An 18,488-nucleotide genomic window follows, 5' to 3' on the forward strand; every position below is an offset into this window, starting at 1 on the left:
AGCCCGGATACTAGTGATTATGGGAATAGCTTCTGTAATTGAGACTCGGGGCATGAGCTGAAGGCACACAATACAGCAATCATACTGAACCTAAGCAGGCCTGGATTTGGTCAGTGTCTAGACAGGGATGGAGCCATAGCTCAGTGGTAAAACATCTGCTTTGTATGCAAAGGCCCCAGGTTCAATCTCTAGTATATCCAGGTAGGGCTGGGAAAAACTCCTGCCTGAAGCCTTGGAGAGTTGCTGTCAAATCAGTATAGACATTACTGAGCTAGATGGACCAATGGTCTGATTTGGTATAAGGCAGTGTCCTGTGCTCCTAGATGGTCAGGGATCCTACATATACCACTGTGAAAATAAGCAAACAATCAGCATATTTTGGTGTGAAGCCTGAAATAAGCCATAGCTGGAGGCTTCTGGGAAGCAGCTGCATATGCACCCTAAGCTGGAATCTCAAACATTGGTGCTGATGTGTCCAACAGCTAGACTAGCAGACCCCTCGCTCAAGCCAGTAATGCATTTGTGACAGGAAACAGTGACGTGACACCAGTATACACACAGCAATAGTATCTGCCAAGTAAAACGTGGAGCGCCTGTAAGCGCTTCTGCAGATTCATGCTGCTGCCATCCAAACTTTACGTACAGAATATCATCATCTTGGGGCAGGGTTCTCTTGTTCTAAATCCTCACGCCGACTTGTGTCCCTAGGGAGGAGGTCTGCAGCTTTAACCACAAACCTTGTTTGAGTTATATCACACGACATGCTACCAGTTTAACTAGGGACACATTTCCCTAGAGGTGGGGATGGGATGGGGCCATAGTGATCGAGCCAACTGCTTTACATGCAGAAGGTGACAGCATCTCCCAGTAGGGCTGAGAGAGACTCCTGCCTGAAATCTTGGAGAGCCGCTGCCAGTCTGTGCAGACAATACGAGCTAGATGGAACCCATAGTCTGACTCGGTATAATTGAGTGTATAGGAAGCAGCCAACTCGGTATAAGGAAGCTTCCTATATTCCCTGGGTGAGTGGCCATATATGAAGAATGGAAATGTGCAATTTAAGATGTAGCTTTAGTATGCCACATGCTTTATATGTCTTCCAATTCACCATCAGAACAACCCAGGGGGGTTAGTCCTTAACAATCTTTTTGCATTTAGGAAAGTGAGGCTAAGAGATTGATCGCCCTGAGCAAGTCCCAATAACTCAGCGGTGAACAGGGGGCAGGCCCTGTTTTCCCAAGGCTTAGTGCCCAGTGCCATTTACGCTGATTCTCCAAGAGCAGCAGCATTATTCAGAAGGCCTTTGCTCATTCTGCCAAGTGGGATCATTTAGGAGACATAGAGTGGCTCGGAAGTATTAACCTTGAAGAAATCTTCAAGCTGTTTGCTGTTATAGAGTGCTGGGATGTTGGCAGAAAACTGAAGCAAATCTTCTGCACACTGTCTTCTCTCTTCAATCACACCTTCTTCAAATCGCCCTGAAACATAAAAGATCAACAGTTTGAGAAATAATTAAGGGTTTTCCTTGCTAAAACCCCTACGAGAAGAAAGTCGGGCATCAATGGAGTCAGGCAATCACTTCAGGAGACAGCTACAAGAATCACACTGCTCATTCTTAACTGTCCCCAGAGTCTTGTCTTTACCGATCGACTCAAATGATGCAATCTGGCAGTCATGAGAGAAATCCAAGGCTCTCTCATCTTAAAGATATATAAAGCAACACCCTCAATTAGCCAAGGGACACTAATGCACGTCCATCAGTATCCAGAATTAAAATTATATAAGGCGTATTGTCACACTGTGGATGTCCATGCGGTACTTGGCTACTGTCTTCATCCTGCAAGGACCAGAGCATCAGACACTCAGCTGTCACTCAAGACAAGTCCTATTCATATGTTATATTCAACATGTGTAAAATCTGTGTGCAGTGTACACATAGTTGTTGATCTGTTCACAGTTGCCCAACACTTGTACAGCAGCACATGGGATTTATACATTAGAGTTTTGAGGGATCCAGTCCCAGGGTTGACTTTTAAAATTAATGAACAAAGAGCTATTCACCCAAAGCTGTATGAGCATGTACAGAATCTGAATGTACACATAGTGTAATGTGTGAATAATCCTAGACTCTTCTTTACATTCTGTATACCACCCTGATATATTCTGAGGTAAGGTAGTATCCATAAACTAACCAATGAAGAGAGTCTGATGCACATTAATGATATGATAACTTTCCCCTCAAGACTTCTATCCATCATTTTTCTGTGCTGAGTATGGTGTCCTGGAAATATAATCCTTCCCTAAAAGATGGGAAAGGAAGTCTTAATGCCGGCCAACAGGATCAGCAAAATCTCATAGTGCAGCTCTTGCTGGACTGTACAACTTGAATTAGCGAGTGAGTGATAGCGAGTCTCACCAAAAAGTGGCATATAAAATGCCAAATATACAAATGTGACCAACTCAGTGAGAAAGCTGAATATCCACCACACTGAGGAAGATTCTTAGCTTCTGTTTTGTACTAAGTTGCTCATTAATTGGTTTTTCAATTTTACTGGGAAATGAGATATACTTTTAATGCCCTCCGCTTGGAACTACTGGCTGGCAGATATAGCGAAATTCCAATTGAGCAGAGATATTGCCCCTGTAACTCTAAGGAGATGGAGTCAGTTGCACATGTGCTCCCGCAGTGTGTCCTTATATGAGTCTTAGATGAAAGTTAATTGACCCTGTTTTATATAACCTGCCAGGACAATAGAACAAATGCTATGTCTAATATTGTTAACGGATGCAAATCTGTCTATCACACACACAGTTGCAAAATTCTGTTGTTCTGCAATACTAGTTCAACACACTCTGCTCGCTAATGGTTAAATCCAGTGTACAGATATGTTATCAATATGGCTATGTTTAAATTTTACATTTGTTTTAGATGTTTTGATATTGGTCAAAGACCGTAATAAAGACTGACTGACTGGCACACATTTAAAATAGAGATTGGGGGCCCCAGCTTTAGGTCTCCAGATGTTATTGGACTACAACTCCCATCATCCCCTTTGGCCATTGCAGCTGGTGGTGATGGGAGATGTAGAGGCTCTACATACGATCGGTGTGTAGAGCCTGATAGGGTTCTACGGAGAGAGCGGGTCAAGCTTGTTCTCCTCACAGATGATCCTCAGGCTAGCCCTGGGAGGCTGGATCAACCACCCACACGACTACTGGCTCTGTCATGAAGCCAGTAGGGGCAGCAGGGATCGGGGGTCACCCAGCCCCCAGAAGTCCCAGGATGCCCTGCGCGAGTGCATGGGGCATTCTGGGGAGACCCCCAAGGCCGAGAGGCTTGCTGTTGCCTCCTGGTCGGGGGTCTACTTGTGAGTTGCTGTGGCATGCTCGCTCCACTAACCTCGTTTGAGGGGGGGCAATTAAGCGGGCTAACCGCCGGGAGCCACACAGCTCCCAGTGGTTTACATGCGTGTGGGAAACCAGGCTGGGCTCCCTTAGCCTGGTTTCCTCCACACGTGTGAATAGCCTCGTAGTCTAACAGCATCTGGGAACCCTGATTTAGATCAAGATTGCACTCCTAAGCACATTTATCTGGAAGGAAGCCACACCGAACACAGTATGACTTACTTCTGAACAAATATGCATTGGATCGTGACTAAACTTTTCTGGAGCCACATCTGTGAGCAGGACTCTAAAAGAAATTTGAAGAGCTGCTCTCTCATCATTAACTTTCAGTTCCCACGCGGTGTGCCAATGTATTCTTTTCCAAAGAGGAAGGTGGAAAAGTCCAGGCTAGGAAAGGAATATTAGGAGATTTTCCCATCAAAGGGTCTCATCCTATAGTGTATGGGCCTCTATTGAAACAGCACTGAAAGAAAAATATAACCACCATTCATATTTGAAATATTGTGGGAACATAAAAATTCTTATGCTTTGGTCCATTTTCTGAGAGAGGAATGAGCTCATCCAGACCACAGTGTCACCCATTAAATGGACAAAGAGACACCTTTTAAAATAGTAGCTTTCTCATATTTAGTGGGGTGGGGGTAGGGAGCAACGCCCCCTATTCATCTCAGTACAGCATCCCTCCCAAGGCCTGTTAAGGAACATAGGAAGCTGCCTTATACCGAGTCAGGCCATTGGTCCACCTAGCTCAATACTGCCTAAACAGACTAGCAGCAGCTTTTCCAAGGTTACAGGCAGGAATCTCTCTCAGTCCTATCTTGGAGATGCCAGGGAAGGAACTTGGAACCCGAGATGCTCTTCCCAGAGCGGCTCCATCCCCTAAGCAGAATATCTTACAGTACTCACAAATGTAGTACCCCATTCAAATAGAACCAGGGCAAACCCTGATTAGCAAAGGGGACAAGTCATGCTTGCTACTACAAGACTAGCTCTCCTCCCTTGTTGCCTCCCTTGTGGATCTTTTGTTTTACAGCATTTTATTTTTTCGATTAGGACAGGGAACCAACTTCTCGTTCTTTCTGCTCCATAAACTGCTTTGAGGATGTTTTTTTAGAAAAACAGGATATAAATATTCTAAATATTTATTTATAAATATAAATATAAATATAAATATATAAATATAAATATATTTATATAAATATAAATATAAATATTCTAAATATTTATTCTATAAAGATATAGAAAAAATATAGAATATTATATAGAATTATAGTATATTCTATAAATATATAGAATATTTAGAATATTCTAAATATTCTAAACCCCTGCTAACTGAGCAGAGACACCTTTTCAAGTGGTAATATTCTTATATTTAGCAGGGGGAGAGCAACTGGCCCTATCCAACCCCAGCAAAGCATCCCTCCAGTGGCTGTTGCTGGTATTTATATTTGTATTTTATTTTTTTTTAATTGTGAACCCTTTGGGGACAGGAGACCATCTTATTTATGCATTATTTATTTTTCGTGTAAAACGCTGTGTAAACTTTGGTTGAAGAGCGGTATATAAATATCCATAGTAGTAAATGACAATATTATTTCTAAAATCTAAAGCCAATTGATTTAGTTGCCCTGTAACAACAGGGGTGAAGTGAATGACATTCCAGGCCCGAGCTGCTGGAAGCTGAATTCTCCCCCTCCCAGGAAGGACTCCAGAAAAGGAAGATCTCAAACACAATTTAAATTGCATTAGCAATTCACATCTCCTTCTGGCATTCACAAACTGACCTTCTTATTGCACCTTTTCTCTCAGTCCATTGTAGTGTGCATATTGCCATTTAGATTGCAAGTCTGAGGACAGGGCCACCATTTATTTATTTGCTATAAACAGTGCCTACTTACTGTAGTGCCACCTTAAGTGGTGCAGCGGGGAAATGCTTGACTAACAAGCAGATGGTTGCCGGTTCAAATCCCCACCGGCACTATATCGGGCAGCAGCGATATACGAAGATGCTGAAAGGTATCATCTCATACTCCGCAGGAGGAGGCAATGGCAAACCCCTCCTTTATTCTACCAAACAAAACCACAGGGCTCTGTGGGCGCCAGGAGTCGAAATTGACTTGATGGCACACTTTGCCTTTACCTTACTTACTGTAGGCATACTGGAAATAAATAAAATTGACCTCTCTATCTGTAATGGCCTCAGAATAGGGAGTGAGAAACTGTTGAGCTGAAGAAGCTTTAACTCTGCTATTAGTCCCTATCTTGGGTGCACTTCATATGTTTTCAAAACACGGAGATTAAACACTACGTCAGAAGAATTAAGAACTTCAGTGAACCAATTCTGAGGAAAATCTCTTTTTTGCTTCAAGTACACACCTCAGCAGCTCACTAAGCGGGACAGACATGAATTCTCCTTCATGCATTGCCAGGTACAAAAGTTCTTGGACACAAATTATTGTCCATATGAGAAAAACTAACATATGAAACACCATTCAACAAGCTCACAAGCAACAGTCTTATCTAAAAATCAAATCTGGCAAGTTTTATGACCTTCAATAACATCCTTTTTGACTTCTATAAGCCTAAAATGGTCAATACATACACAAGAATGAGGTATAGCCACTGCTAATATGGTGCACTGAGTGGAGTACCCAACCATTGGGGTATGCCAGCACAGTGGATGAAAATATAACACTGAGGCCTTGAGTGGGGAATCCCCATGATCCCAGAGGTGGGGCTAACATTGGTAGTGGGCAGCCCAATTAAGCTAGAGGTGAATCAGTCAAAAGAAAGATGACTACCACCGAGGAAGTATAGGTGGTGCAGCACACATGAACAACGTATGCCTTTCCCTATAAGATGCTTAATCAAGAAGAGAACAGAGAACAAATGAACCAGAAAGAAGGTTAACAACTGAACAACTGAAACTAGTGAAGAGAAACAAACTGAAAGTGAAATATATTTTGTTAAACTGAGACCCCCAAGACTGGATTGACAAGAAATAATGGCTGACATTCAAACTATTGTTGCACTAACCTAGGGGTTCCCAACAGAGGGTATTAATACCCCTAGGGGTACTTGAAGGACTCCTAAGGGATACTCAGAACCCTCCTGCCTTCCCACACAGCAGCCACACTATTTGTTCCCCATCTGATGATTACCAGGGCAGGGGAGTGTTTGTTCAAAGACTAGGGAGTATTTTGCAACCAGCTGGAACCCACTGGATGAATACCGGCTTGAAGCCAACACAGCCTCAGCAATGTGTCCACTGCAGAAGCAGAGGGAGGCAGGTGACAAAAACCCCTCCCCACTCCTGACTGGTTGACTAGGTGCTGAAGCTCAGCAGATCCTTCCCCTTAGAAAATTAGCACTGAGGACTCCCATTGAAATTAATAACGCAAGTAAACTGCTGTTATTCATTTCATTAAGAGTGCCTGTGAGTAATTTCATGTGGACGTGAGTCAGTGACTGGAGTAGCCTGTTTCATAACTGTAACGTGTGTGTGTGTGTGTGTGTGTGTGTGTGTGTGTGTGTGTGTGTACGTACGCTTCCTACAGACGATCCATGGAGGCGATGGGTGCACAGATTGTGCACCCAGATGATCCTCCACTATCTCTGGCAACACAGAGGGTCCTTTTTCTGCACAACGTGATGGCCCTACATCCTTGTGCTAGCATTACACTTGCACAACACTAGCCAATGCATGTAGGCACTAGAACTCTGGTCCAGGGTTACTGGGCAATGCCTTCCATGCTATAACCCAGCCTTCCAACACTGAGTAAGTTAGAAACTATTCGGGGGACTCACTAAGACATCATGATAAGTTTTTAAATTAATCCATGTGAGTCCAACAGTTAAAAACCTGAACTCAGAGAGATATTTCAAGAACTACATAACTATCAGTTCACTACACATGACAGAGGAACACATTTTCCCTCAATGGCCAAGAGAAGTCTTGAACTACCTTGCAAGGTAAGCAGCTAGAAATAGGAGACATCCATACACACAGAATGGATTACAGAACACAACAGTATTTCAGAAACAGAATCGGTATTCTGTGTTAAAAACTGATTTCCTGTACGAAAGAAAAGGCCTTAGGTTTTCTTTTTCTTTCTTTTAAAAAAAAAAATGAGAACAGGTAAGCATTAACTGTCAGTCAAGTCTCAGTATTCCAAGTGCACAATGACTTCCTTCCAATATCCATCCTCCTTTTCACTCCCTTATTACGTTTGCCAAGTATTACTCCTGACGTAAGCAGCTGTAAGAACAACTATACTGAATATTTTACAGCCTCTGTTTGAGCAGAACAATCCAGTAATGCTGTCTCCAGAGCATGCTTCATCCAGGTTTCTGTTCTTGCTCATTCAGCTCAGCCTAGGGGGGAAGAAAGCAGATGGTGGTTTGGAACAGGGGAGGGGGCCATGCTTTGTCTCTCATGGCTTTTCTGAGGGAACTACTGAATATGGCAGCATTATGAGTTTCCTGAAATGCCCATTAGTTGGCCTCAGCTGTTTCCAGAACTCCAGTTCCCGGCTTCTTGGAGTAATTTAGGCTTAAGAAGCAAACATATCCTATGCATCCTGATCCTAAAATGTTCCTACCAATGTCTCACCTTGCAATGTTTCTCACCTTGCAATGCCAGTGTGATATCCCTAGAGTGCAATGCAAGGTGGATTTGATTTAAATCAAACTGATTTAAATCACGATTTAAATCACTAGCAGGGTGGATAAAAATAAAAAAAATCCGATTTAAATCAAAAAAATCGGATTTTTTTGATTTAAATCGGATTTTTTTGATTTAAATTGGATTTTTTAAATTTTTATCCACCCTGCTAGTGATTTAAATTGTGATTTAAATTGTGATTTAAATCAGTTTGATTTCAATCAAATCCACCCTGGTGCAATGTAATAACATGGTTTCTGTGTGATCCAAATGGACCCAGAAATAACTATATCCCAAGTATGTATTGGCAAAAAAAGTCAACAGCCAAACCTCTGTTTTAGGGCAGGTTCAGACAACATGGGAAACATAGGACATGGTTCCTGGAGCCCAGCCGTGAACAGTCACTCGATGCTGGGTGGTTGGATCGGCCACCAAGACAAGCGGCAGCTTCAGTCAGGCGGTCCCGCACTCGGCCGCAGCTCACTTGAGAGCTCAGGGGGAAGGGGAACAATGCCGGCCCCCAGAGCCCCAGACACACACAATCGAAATAACAAGGTTAACGGAGCGCTCACTCCATTAACCTCGTTTGTGGGGAGAGGGGATAACTAATTTAGGCAGGCTAGCCACCCGCCATTGTCCATATCAAAGAAGCACTGTCCACAAAGTTGAGGTAGGTACACCATTTGTGTCTGCAAATATCTATGGCAATCACTAAACACATTACCACATATTATAGACAGGGATGCAGGGAGGAAACTAGTGACTCAGTTTTAAGACTGTATATCTAGATATATATTGTTTAAAAACAAAAGAAAAAATGTATTCTGTTTTTACTTTTAAATTTGAACTGTTTTAATTGTTTAAGAGATTTCTACTGTTTTAAATATGTGGTGAACCACTGGGATTATTTGTAATGAAAAGTGGTATATAAATCTAACAATCAGTAAATAAGACTGAACACACACACACACACACACACACACACACACACACACATATGTCTTGGTCACTAAAATGCGTTAGTAAAAGCAAAGTCCTATCAGCACAACACTGAACTCTGAATATCCACAGATTGGTTCATCAGTCATCAGCTACTCCCAAACGATTTTTGCAAATGAAAAGAAATAGATATATGCTTACCAAATACTATTGCTTTAGCAAAAGGAGGAAACAATTCTGTATGCCTGAATAAATGTTTATGAATCTGCCACAGCTCTTTGTGCAATTTCTTAAAGTCATTGTATCTCTTCCAAACGACTATCTGAAGCAAAAACAGAAAACAAAAGCACCCATGAGGCAATTGAATTATTCCTGCTAATTGAGTACTTACTAAGTATGGCAAAAAACAACACAGCATCTTATTATAGGTGCCCTATGAGACACTTTTTAAAAACTAAGCTATTTATTTCTAGCTATAAAAAGGAAAAAAAACTAGGCTTTGCTGTTGAAAATCTCCTTCTCCCATCTCTCAAAAATTCCCCCCAAAGGATAGATCAATATATACATTTATTCAATAATAGTCCACAAAGCACACAGAACATGAAGTGCAGACAAAATACTTTGGCTTGTAAGCTCATGGGCCAATTGCCACTTAAGCACAGCAACACAAACCATCTTAAAAGCTAAACGACGACCGCACTGGTTGCATTCAGATGTCACACAAAAAACATGGTTGGTCTGCATGTCTGAACCTATATCAGTTCACAGGCCATGGTTTGGAAGGAGCTACTAACCCAGGTTTGCTAACTGATATGCTCAAATTTACAAAATGTTGACAAATCACCATGGAGCTGGGAGTGAATTTACAAAAGCAAGCGCTGAACATAGAGAAAATAAAAGCAGATGAGTAGCTGTAAACCATAATTTTCTTGCTACGCATTTGAAGATCAAATAATAGTTTGAGGCTATTCACACAATTGTAGAAAATTGGGCTAGCCTCCGCTAGCCCGATTTCCTACAACCATGTGAACCACCAGGCTCGGCTGCGAGCCCGGAACCCGCTCAAGTAGCCTGAGTGAGCGCTCCGCAAACCCGTTTTTCAAAATCGTGAGTAGCCGTGGTGTGACTCTGCACTGCGGCTACTCATGAGTAGACCCCCAACCGGGGGGGTGTCTCTCCAGTATGCCCTGCACCACGTGGCCCCCGAACTCCCCAGCTCCCGCCAGCTCTGTCACAGAGCCAGCAGTCGCGTGGGCGGCCAATCTGGCCATCCAAGGCTGCCACCCTGCCCATCTGCGGGGAGAGCGGGCTTAGCCGCAAACCCAGACAAGGTGGGTCTCCTTGATCGTGAGACCCGCCTCTTTGTGTTCTAAACCAGGGGTTCCCAACAAGGGGCACTAGTATCCCTAGGGGTACTTGAAGGGCTAGGAGTACTTTGAGCCCTCTTGCCTCTCTACACTTGAAGCTGATGTGGGTGAAGACTCTCTTCCTTTGTTCCTGATTGGCTGGCTACATGCTGAAGCTCAGAGTACCTCTGCCCTCAACCTGTGATGTATGTTTGGGAGTACTCATGACTAACTTAGTCTGGATGTAAGCCAGTGACTGGAGTAGCCTGTCTCATAAGTGCAACGTTTAAATTTGTGCACACATATACCCACACAAGAAAAATCTCTACGGGATACCTGAGCTTAAAAAACTAGAACATCTCTCTGGAGTACCTGAACTTATTTCAAAAAAATTGGGAACCCCTGTTCTAAACTACTGCTGGCCTGTCCAGGTTCAGATGCTACATCAAGGGTTCTTAACTGCTGTGCCCTGCAGACCTCCCAGATCTTCATGTACTCCCCATGGAACCCCCACTCTATTTACATAATGGGTACCTCTCCAAATGGACCCTCTCCCAAGCAATGGACCCACCCAGTGCATCTCAAGAAGGCAAGAAAAGAAGCTCCAAGTCAGCGATTCCACGAACTGCTGACTGGGGAAGGGAAACTCTGACGGGCCCCATCTTCGGCATTGGCCCCACCCCCTTGTATCTGATGTCAGGTGCAGGGGATGTGGCTTGGGGCATGTGCATGCTTCACGCACACAACTGTAAAGCCTAGGGGGTGGGGGAGCTGCCGGGGGACTTTGTCGTCCAGCCATGGCCAAGCTCCCTGTTCACCAGCAAAGGTATAATTAAAATTAAAGGCAAATAATAAAAGACATAACATATTTGATTGTAAATGATGTTTCAGGGGAGCTACCTTTAATCATATATTTAATTTTGTGTTGAGCACCTGGACCCACACCACAGATCCCAAGTTAAGAAAACCTGCACTACATGAACAAGCCTGGTAGAGCAACAAGCTCATATGTGCTGTCCCCTCCTCTCTCCTCTTTGTTGTAGTGAAGGAGAAGACTAAAATCTTTCTGCTGGTTAGAGGGTAAGGGTTTTGAAGACTGCACATTTCCTCACCCCTCTCCAATAGCTACTGCTCCCTGCCTCCTCCATCTGTTCTAATCTGCCCCCCAAAATCCATCTTTAGTAAAGTTGAGTCTCAGAAGCAAAACAAATGATACACTAGAAGTGAACATATGCAGGATTCCTCAAACCTCCATTTGCGCAATGAGTTCTGGTTGCCCCTAAACAGAAACGTGAAGACTCGGGCGGGAAAAGGATTGAAAAAATTGAGAACAGTATTTTCCCCCAAAGAATTAAAGGAGGGGGAAAGAAAAAAACCTAGAAACACACCAAAAGATGCCATTTCCCCCTACTTTTTCGATTTCCCTCTCTCCTCCCAGGTTTTCACATCTTCACTTTTAAGTGCAGGATGTGGATAATGGGTGCATGATTCCCCACCACCACCACCAACCATGTAGAGCTTCAGCTATAAGCAAAATTAACTGGTATCGACCAACATTATTTCAACACAACTGCACTATCTATTCTCCAGCCAATTTCCTCCATTTCCAACTTTTAAACATCAGACATTCCATATGGACAAATGGTAGATTCTTTCCTGGCAGCCAAAATGCTTCACATTGCACCCTGCATCTGTCCCAGAGTGTTTTTTTTATTGACAAACTCTGGTTTTGCAAAGTATGGTCAATATGTTTGATGCCTAATCTCTAATTTGAACAACTGTTTGTAAATAAACGGCCCTAATAATACACAAGTAATAAAAGATGAAATCTGTTTTCCTCAAGAGCATTGCGTGGTTTCTGTCTCTAACAGATTAAGAGGGGGAAAGAATTGCACTGAAATGAACTGCATCAGGCTTGCATAACCTACTTAAGAGGCTGCCTTATACCACATCAGACTGTTGGTTCATCTAGCTCAGTTCTGTCTACACTGCCCAAAACTGGCTCTCCAGGGTTCCAGATGGGTATTTCCCACCCTCAGCTAGAGATGCCAGCGACTGACTCTAAGACCTTCTAAGAACATCAGAAGAGCCCTACTGGATCAAGCCCAAGTCCTATCTAGGCCAGCATCCGGTCCTCCACAGTGGCCCACCAGATGTCTTGAGAAACCACACAACCAGGAGATGAAGGAATGGTCCCCTTCCTGCCTCTACTCTCCTGCAACTGGTACTTGGAGGCACCCTGCTTCTAAACATGGAGGGAGCTATAGCCATCAGGACTAGCAGCCACTGATAGACTTGTCCTCCATGAATTTGTCTGAGCCCCACTTAAGGTCATCCAAGCTGGCAGCCATCACCACATCCCATGGCAGTGTTTAATAGATTAATGATATAGATTAATATAGAATAATTATAAGAAGATAAGAAGCACTACCATTGAGCTAAGGCCCCACTTGCAACCCACCAAGCCAAACGCAGCCTCGCAGCCACATGTGGGCGCTCACAACTCCTGGTTTTGCTACTTGCCAGGAACTATAAAATTACAGGTCTATCAACCTGTAGCTCTCCGGTCATCTACCTTGCCGCTTCCTGCTCCCGTAGCTCTTCTGTATACCATGGAGACTATTTTTAATTGAGTCGGAGATGAGGCTTAGGAGATATCGTATCTACTGCCCTGGTAAGTTCCCTGTTTCAGGTATCCACCAGGGCATCGACAGAATCACCAGCCGAACTAATTCCAAAGCCCTACAAGGCCCTTTAGAATCCTACAGGATCCAACAGCCTTCTGGGGCAGACCATTCTAATAGGTCCACCACCCTTGCAGGGGTCAGACGTGACTGTGAGATCAACCTTAATCAGGAAGTGGTCCATCCATGACAATGGGGAAATTACAGGAGACCTCACCCATGGAACACCCCCCTGATCCAAGCAAAAGATCAAATCCAGCATGTGAGCAGCAATACGCACAGGTCCCAGGACTAATTGGGATAGGCCCATAGTTGTCATGGCCACTATGAACTCCTGAGCAGCACCAGACAAGCCAGTTCCAAAGCGGACATTGAAATCACCCAGCACCCAAAAGCCTAGAAAAACTCCAAGACCAACTCAGCAACCATCAGCTCAGTTAGGAAGTCTGTAAGGCAGCAGGATGGACAGTATACCAACAGAATCCCCAGTCCATCCTGAGTCTCCAACCTAAGGTACACACACTCAAAATAAGTTGATTCTCTCATAGGGATCCTAGTAAGGGAGATGTTACTCTTATGGTCCACAGCCGCTCCACACCCCGCCCACTTCCCCTAACCTGCTTAACAACAAAGTACCCCAGGGAAAGACGTTGGACCCACACAGGACCACTGTTCTCTCTAAGGCGTGTGCACATGTACACACTCACAAGTTTTTGGATGTCTGCTCAGTTCATTTTAGATCCCGCTCAGGTTGAATCAGGAAGGCCCCACTCTGAATGCATGTGTGCACACCCTGCCTTGATACTGCCGCCCAGAACAAATCCCATTCTGCACAGAGATGAAAGAAATTAGAAGGACCACTGCACAGGACCACTAGCCTCCCCCAACCAGGTCTCAGTTATGCAAGCCAGGGCAGCTCCCTCATCCACAGTCAAATCATGGATGATATTGGTCTTATTTTGAACCAACCTGGCATTCAAAAGGAGCATGTTTAGGTTCAGTGGGGAGTCGGGATTACTCCCTGAGGCCTGAGGCCTGACAGGGCAGCCAGAGAGAAAAACACTAATTAAATTAGTGCATTCCCTTCCTCGTTGACAGCATGCTGGCCTGCCAATGCCACACCTTCTATTACCCACCTCTACTGAACAAGCTGCCCCAATCTGTTCTAATGCGTCCCTGCTCCATCCTTAACAAGAGAGCCCAGACACATCCCTGTAAGCAGCCTGGCACAAACCACTAAAACTTTTTTTTTTTTTAACCCTAAAACTGGAGGACCCAGAGCATAACTTCACCTCAGACCTCTGTCCCACACCAAAAGGCAGCTCCCTTTGGCTGTGGCAGCGCCAACATTAATTTGCTAGTTTAGATTTGTCCTAAGTTAAAGGAAGAGGTTGAAATATGAAACATAAAAAAAGAACTTAGAGAAAGGTTGCACTGATGGAGTATGGGAAAGACTGGGGAACCCAATTTTACCTGTGGATTCAGGCAGCAGAGAGAGATCTGTGTGTCAGTATCAGGATAAATGTTTCACTCATTAATGGGATTTGGTTTTTGCTCTTACTAAATGATACATAGGGATGGTTTTCTGAAAGCCCATCAGATTGTCTCAGACTCCTCAATTGATATTTTTAAAATAACTTTACTAAATCAGCCATAAATGTGTGATCCAACCAAATCTTTCAGGGACAAATAATTTCTAGCTTGTGGGGAAGAGTAGGAGACAGCAGAGCGCATAATGCATTTTTCATTACAATGAAGATAGTGTTTTGAAATATTTACACAACACAGGATGCATTCCCATTAAGTATTTTACTCTGTGGCCTTAATTCCTTTAAAAAGAATTGAATTGATCATCTTCAATTGATCATCTTCCAACACCACTTATGCAATCTTATTCTGCTCCTCAGTTTTCCCTCCTATTCTCTTCAGCCATTTGAAATGCCTTTGCTAGAATATCCTCACATAATCACTGCCACTTTACTCTCTCTGTGCTTACTTACTGTTCCTTTTGCATCCATTCTCTTATTTTATTTTATTTATGCTCTTTATAAGAGCATTTATATCCTGCTCTTCCTCCAAGGAGCCCAGAGCAGTGTACATTGTTATGTTTATCCTCACAACAACCCTGTGAAGTAGGTTAGGCTGAGAGAGAAGTGACTGGCCCAGAGTCACTCTGTGAGGCTCTACACACAATCCGTGTGCAGAGCCTAACCAGGCTCTGTGAGGAGAGCAGCTTAGCCCACTCTCCCCACAGACGAGCAGAAAAATCATCCTGGGTGGCCAGATTGGCCGCCCACACGATTACCAGCTCCATCACGGAGCCGGTAGGGGCGGCAGAGATAGGGGGCCGCCTGGCCCCCAGAAGTCACAGAATGTCCCACATGAGTGCACGGGGCATTCTGAGGAGACCTCCAAGGTCAGGAGGCTTGTTGGAACCTCCCGGTTGGGGTTGTCCTTGTGAGTCGCTGCAGCATGGAGCCGTGCCACAGCATCTCACGACTGGGAAAACAGGGTTAACATAGCACTCACTCTGCTAACCTTGTTTAACAGGAAGGGGTATTTAGCAGGGTTTCCTGATGGGAGCTGCGCAGCTCCCATTGCAGCACACAACCACAAGAAAGCAGGCTGGGCTCCCTTAGCACGCTTTCCTGCGGTCGTGAGAATAACCTCAGTGATTTTCACGGCTGAACAGGGTTTTGAACTTGGGTCTCCCCAATCTAGTCCAACTCTCTAGCCACTATACCACACTAGCTCCCAACTCTCACCAGCTCTCAGGGCCTTATTCTTGAGGCTTTTTATTCTCCCTCCTCATCACTTACTCACCTTCTTACTCCCTCCACTGCCTACAAACTTCCCCTGGTCTGCTTCTCCCACTCCTTCCTTGATCTCTTATACAGTTTCTCATGCTGGATCCATAAATCCTCTTCCGCATACAGAAACAGGTTTCCACACAATAGCAATAGCAATAGCACTTACATTTATATACCGCTCTATAGCTGGAAGCTCTCTAAGCGGCTTACAATGATTTAGCATATTGCCCCCCAACATTCTGGGTACTCATTTTACCGACCTCGGAAGGATGGAAGGCTGAGTCAACCTTGAGCCCCTGGTCAGGATCGAACTTGTAACCTTCTGGTTACAGGGTGGCAGTTTTACCACTGCGCCACCAGGGGCTCACAAAGACAAGCTCTTTTTCTCACACAAAGAGTTCACGCAGAAGCCTTCTGCGCGGTACAGAGATACATTCTGCGGAATATTTTCTGCTGTTTCGTATAGCTCATCGCCCACCATCACTCATGTGAGGGACTGAACAGCCCCATGCAGAACTGCAAGCAGAACTTTGCATTCTATTCACAGCCCTATGGATCCTGACATATGCCTTCCCCCTCTTCCCTCACGACCTTACAAGCCAAGTGCCTCATACCAGTTCACTCCTTTTGCAAAGCTTTCCTTAACTGCCACAGTTTCAGGTATTCCACACTGTTTGCTATCAGATTTATCCCCTAACTCAGCCTTGGATGCAAAATAAGAGTTTGATCAAGGAAAACTTTACCGTACTCACTTTACTGAATTACTTTCCCATTGTATATAATGCCTAGCACCCTGCTGGTATTCAATGCCTCAGCAATTATGTCAGGCCCACAAAGTTTCTCTAACCAATCTACAAAGCCTCTAGCTACCATGTTTTATTGTAACCCCGTGCCCAATGTGCACACGCACATCAGGTACTTCCTGTCACTTCCGGTCCGACAAGGCAACAGGGTGGAAGGGAGGTACACTGCCACCCTGCCAGACCCTTTTGAAGTGTAGCGCCAGTGGGGGAAATGCGGTGGGAGGGGTAAGAGCACTCTCCCCTGCCCTGAAAGGTATCCCCCCCACCGCCGCCTTTGAACCGGCCGAACTGCCGGTCGTTCGAACCTTTCGGAAGCCCGTAAAAGGGCCTCCGAACAGGTCCTTGCACATCCCTAATTCTTAGCAAGGTTTCTCACTTGTATGAGGTCCCAGTTGACTTTCTGAACTCTGCATCTAGCCCTCTTCCTTTAAAAGCCTCCGCTATTCTTATACAGATATCACAGAAAGGAGGAGGAGGAAGAGGAGATAATACTGTATTTTCAGCAGGGTCCCATGTTTTGACTGGTAAGCAGACCTCTAACTGAACCAGCAAGGAAGGGACCAGTCCAAACCCTTCCCTAGAATAGGAGAAGCAAAACTACCAAAAAAGACTAATTGGGCACCTTAGAATTGTGATCGAAATGATTCCCAACTATCCCGACTTAAAATTACAAACTGACATATGCTGACAATGAGGTGCTTCACACAAGTAGCGTGAAGCGCCGAGAGGAGGTTTGCAGGGAGAGCAGGTTTGACCCACTCTCCCCGCAGACTATCACTTACCTGTCACTGGGTGAGTGGTGGCTTGTCTCTGGCGCTCCCACGCCTGGCTGTGGTTCACCCGCAACCCCGGGGGTTGGGCACAGGGAAGTGCCGCCATGCGGCACCTCGCCCCCACCCCCACGCCCAAATAATGCACCGCGCGCACAGCCACGGCAGATACACAATCAGTTAACCCAGTGTTTGGGTGTGCTCAAACCCAAAACCTGGGTTAAGTGGCAGGCTACCTAAGAAGGTGTGATGCCATGCTGCCTCCAGGAGCCACATGGCTCCGGGTGGTTCACACGTGCATCAGAGACCGGGCTGGGTTCCCTTAGCCCAGTCTCTGCTGCGCGTGTGTGAATAGCCTCTAAATTTCCTAGAGGAAGACCTACTGAACTGCAATAGTAATTGGAGTAACTCCTGAGCAGTAGAACTGAGTAATTCACTCAGGACATCAGCCACAGACTTTTACCTGTCAGTTTTGCGACAGCCAGACAAAACAGACACATGCCTAGGTTTATGCCATACCTACGTTGAAAATTACTAGACAAAAATTCTCTTTTTAAAAAGTAACAAGAACGTGAACAGAAGCATCTTCACAAACACAAACATTACCTCCTGGACATCCTCTGGATTTCTCCGGGAAACAATCTGAAAAACAAAAGCAGAGGCCTGGTCAGTGTTTGAATTAATTTAATAAGAGGAGACGGCCCAACCATTTCAAACACAAGGTGCAAGCCCAATGCAGGCGTTTGAGGCCATTCATGAAGAGGGAACCAGGATTGTGTTTGTGCCCCTCAGCCCCAATGTCCACATATTGGACTGTTGTACTTGCACAGGGGTCCATCCACACAGAGGCTGTGTAAGTCTCAACTGCACAGTCTTGCAGATTGCACTGTTCAAGCCTACATGGATTGGGCTCTATACAGCTAGGTCTTCAGGCAAACATGGTTTATTTATTTAAAATAGGTACATATTGAGGCCATTCTCATGACTGGGCAGGCCGGGCTGGGGACGGGCACTGGAGAAGGCATGGTAAACTTAACACCCGATCCCTTAACCTCGTTTACGAGGCGG

General features: G+C 44.7%; 1 protein-coding gene across 7 annotated transcripts in view; it reads right to left on the reverse strand.

Moving 5' to 3' along the window:
• Nucleotides 1–18,488, reverse strand: part of RPS6KC1 (ribosomal protein S6 kinase C1) — a 162,566-nt gene that overhangs the window by 111,245 nt on the left and 32,833 nt on the right. For 6 of the 7 annotated variants that reach the window (XM_053309726.1, XM_053309709.1, XM_053309719.1 and 3 more), the window contains 3 exons: nucleotides 18,027–18,062; nucleotides 9,209–9,329; nucleotides 1,363–1,478 (listed from right to left, as the gene is read on the reverse strand). In XM_053309726.1, the coding sequence (XP_053165701.1) occupies nucleotides 1,363–1,478; nucleotides 9,209–9,329; nucleotides 18,027–18,062 (273 nt within the window). The remainder of the gene's footprint in view (nucleotides 1–1,362; nucleotides 1,479–9,208; nucleotides 9,330–18,026; nucleotides 18,063–18,488) is intronic. The other variant, XM_053309756.1, reaches the window with a different exon arrangement.

This window comes from Hemicordylus capensis, chromosome 1 (assembly GCF_027244095.1).
Source record: "Hemicordylus capensis ecotype Gifberg chromosome 1, rHemCap1.1.pri, whole genome shotgun sequence".
NCBI classification, from domain to species: Eukaryota; Metazoa; Chordata; class Lepidosauria; order Squamata; family Cordylidae; genus Hemicordylus; species Hemicordylus capensis.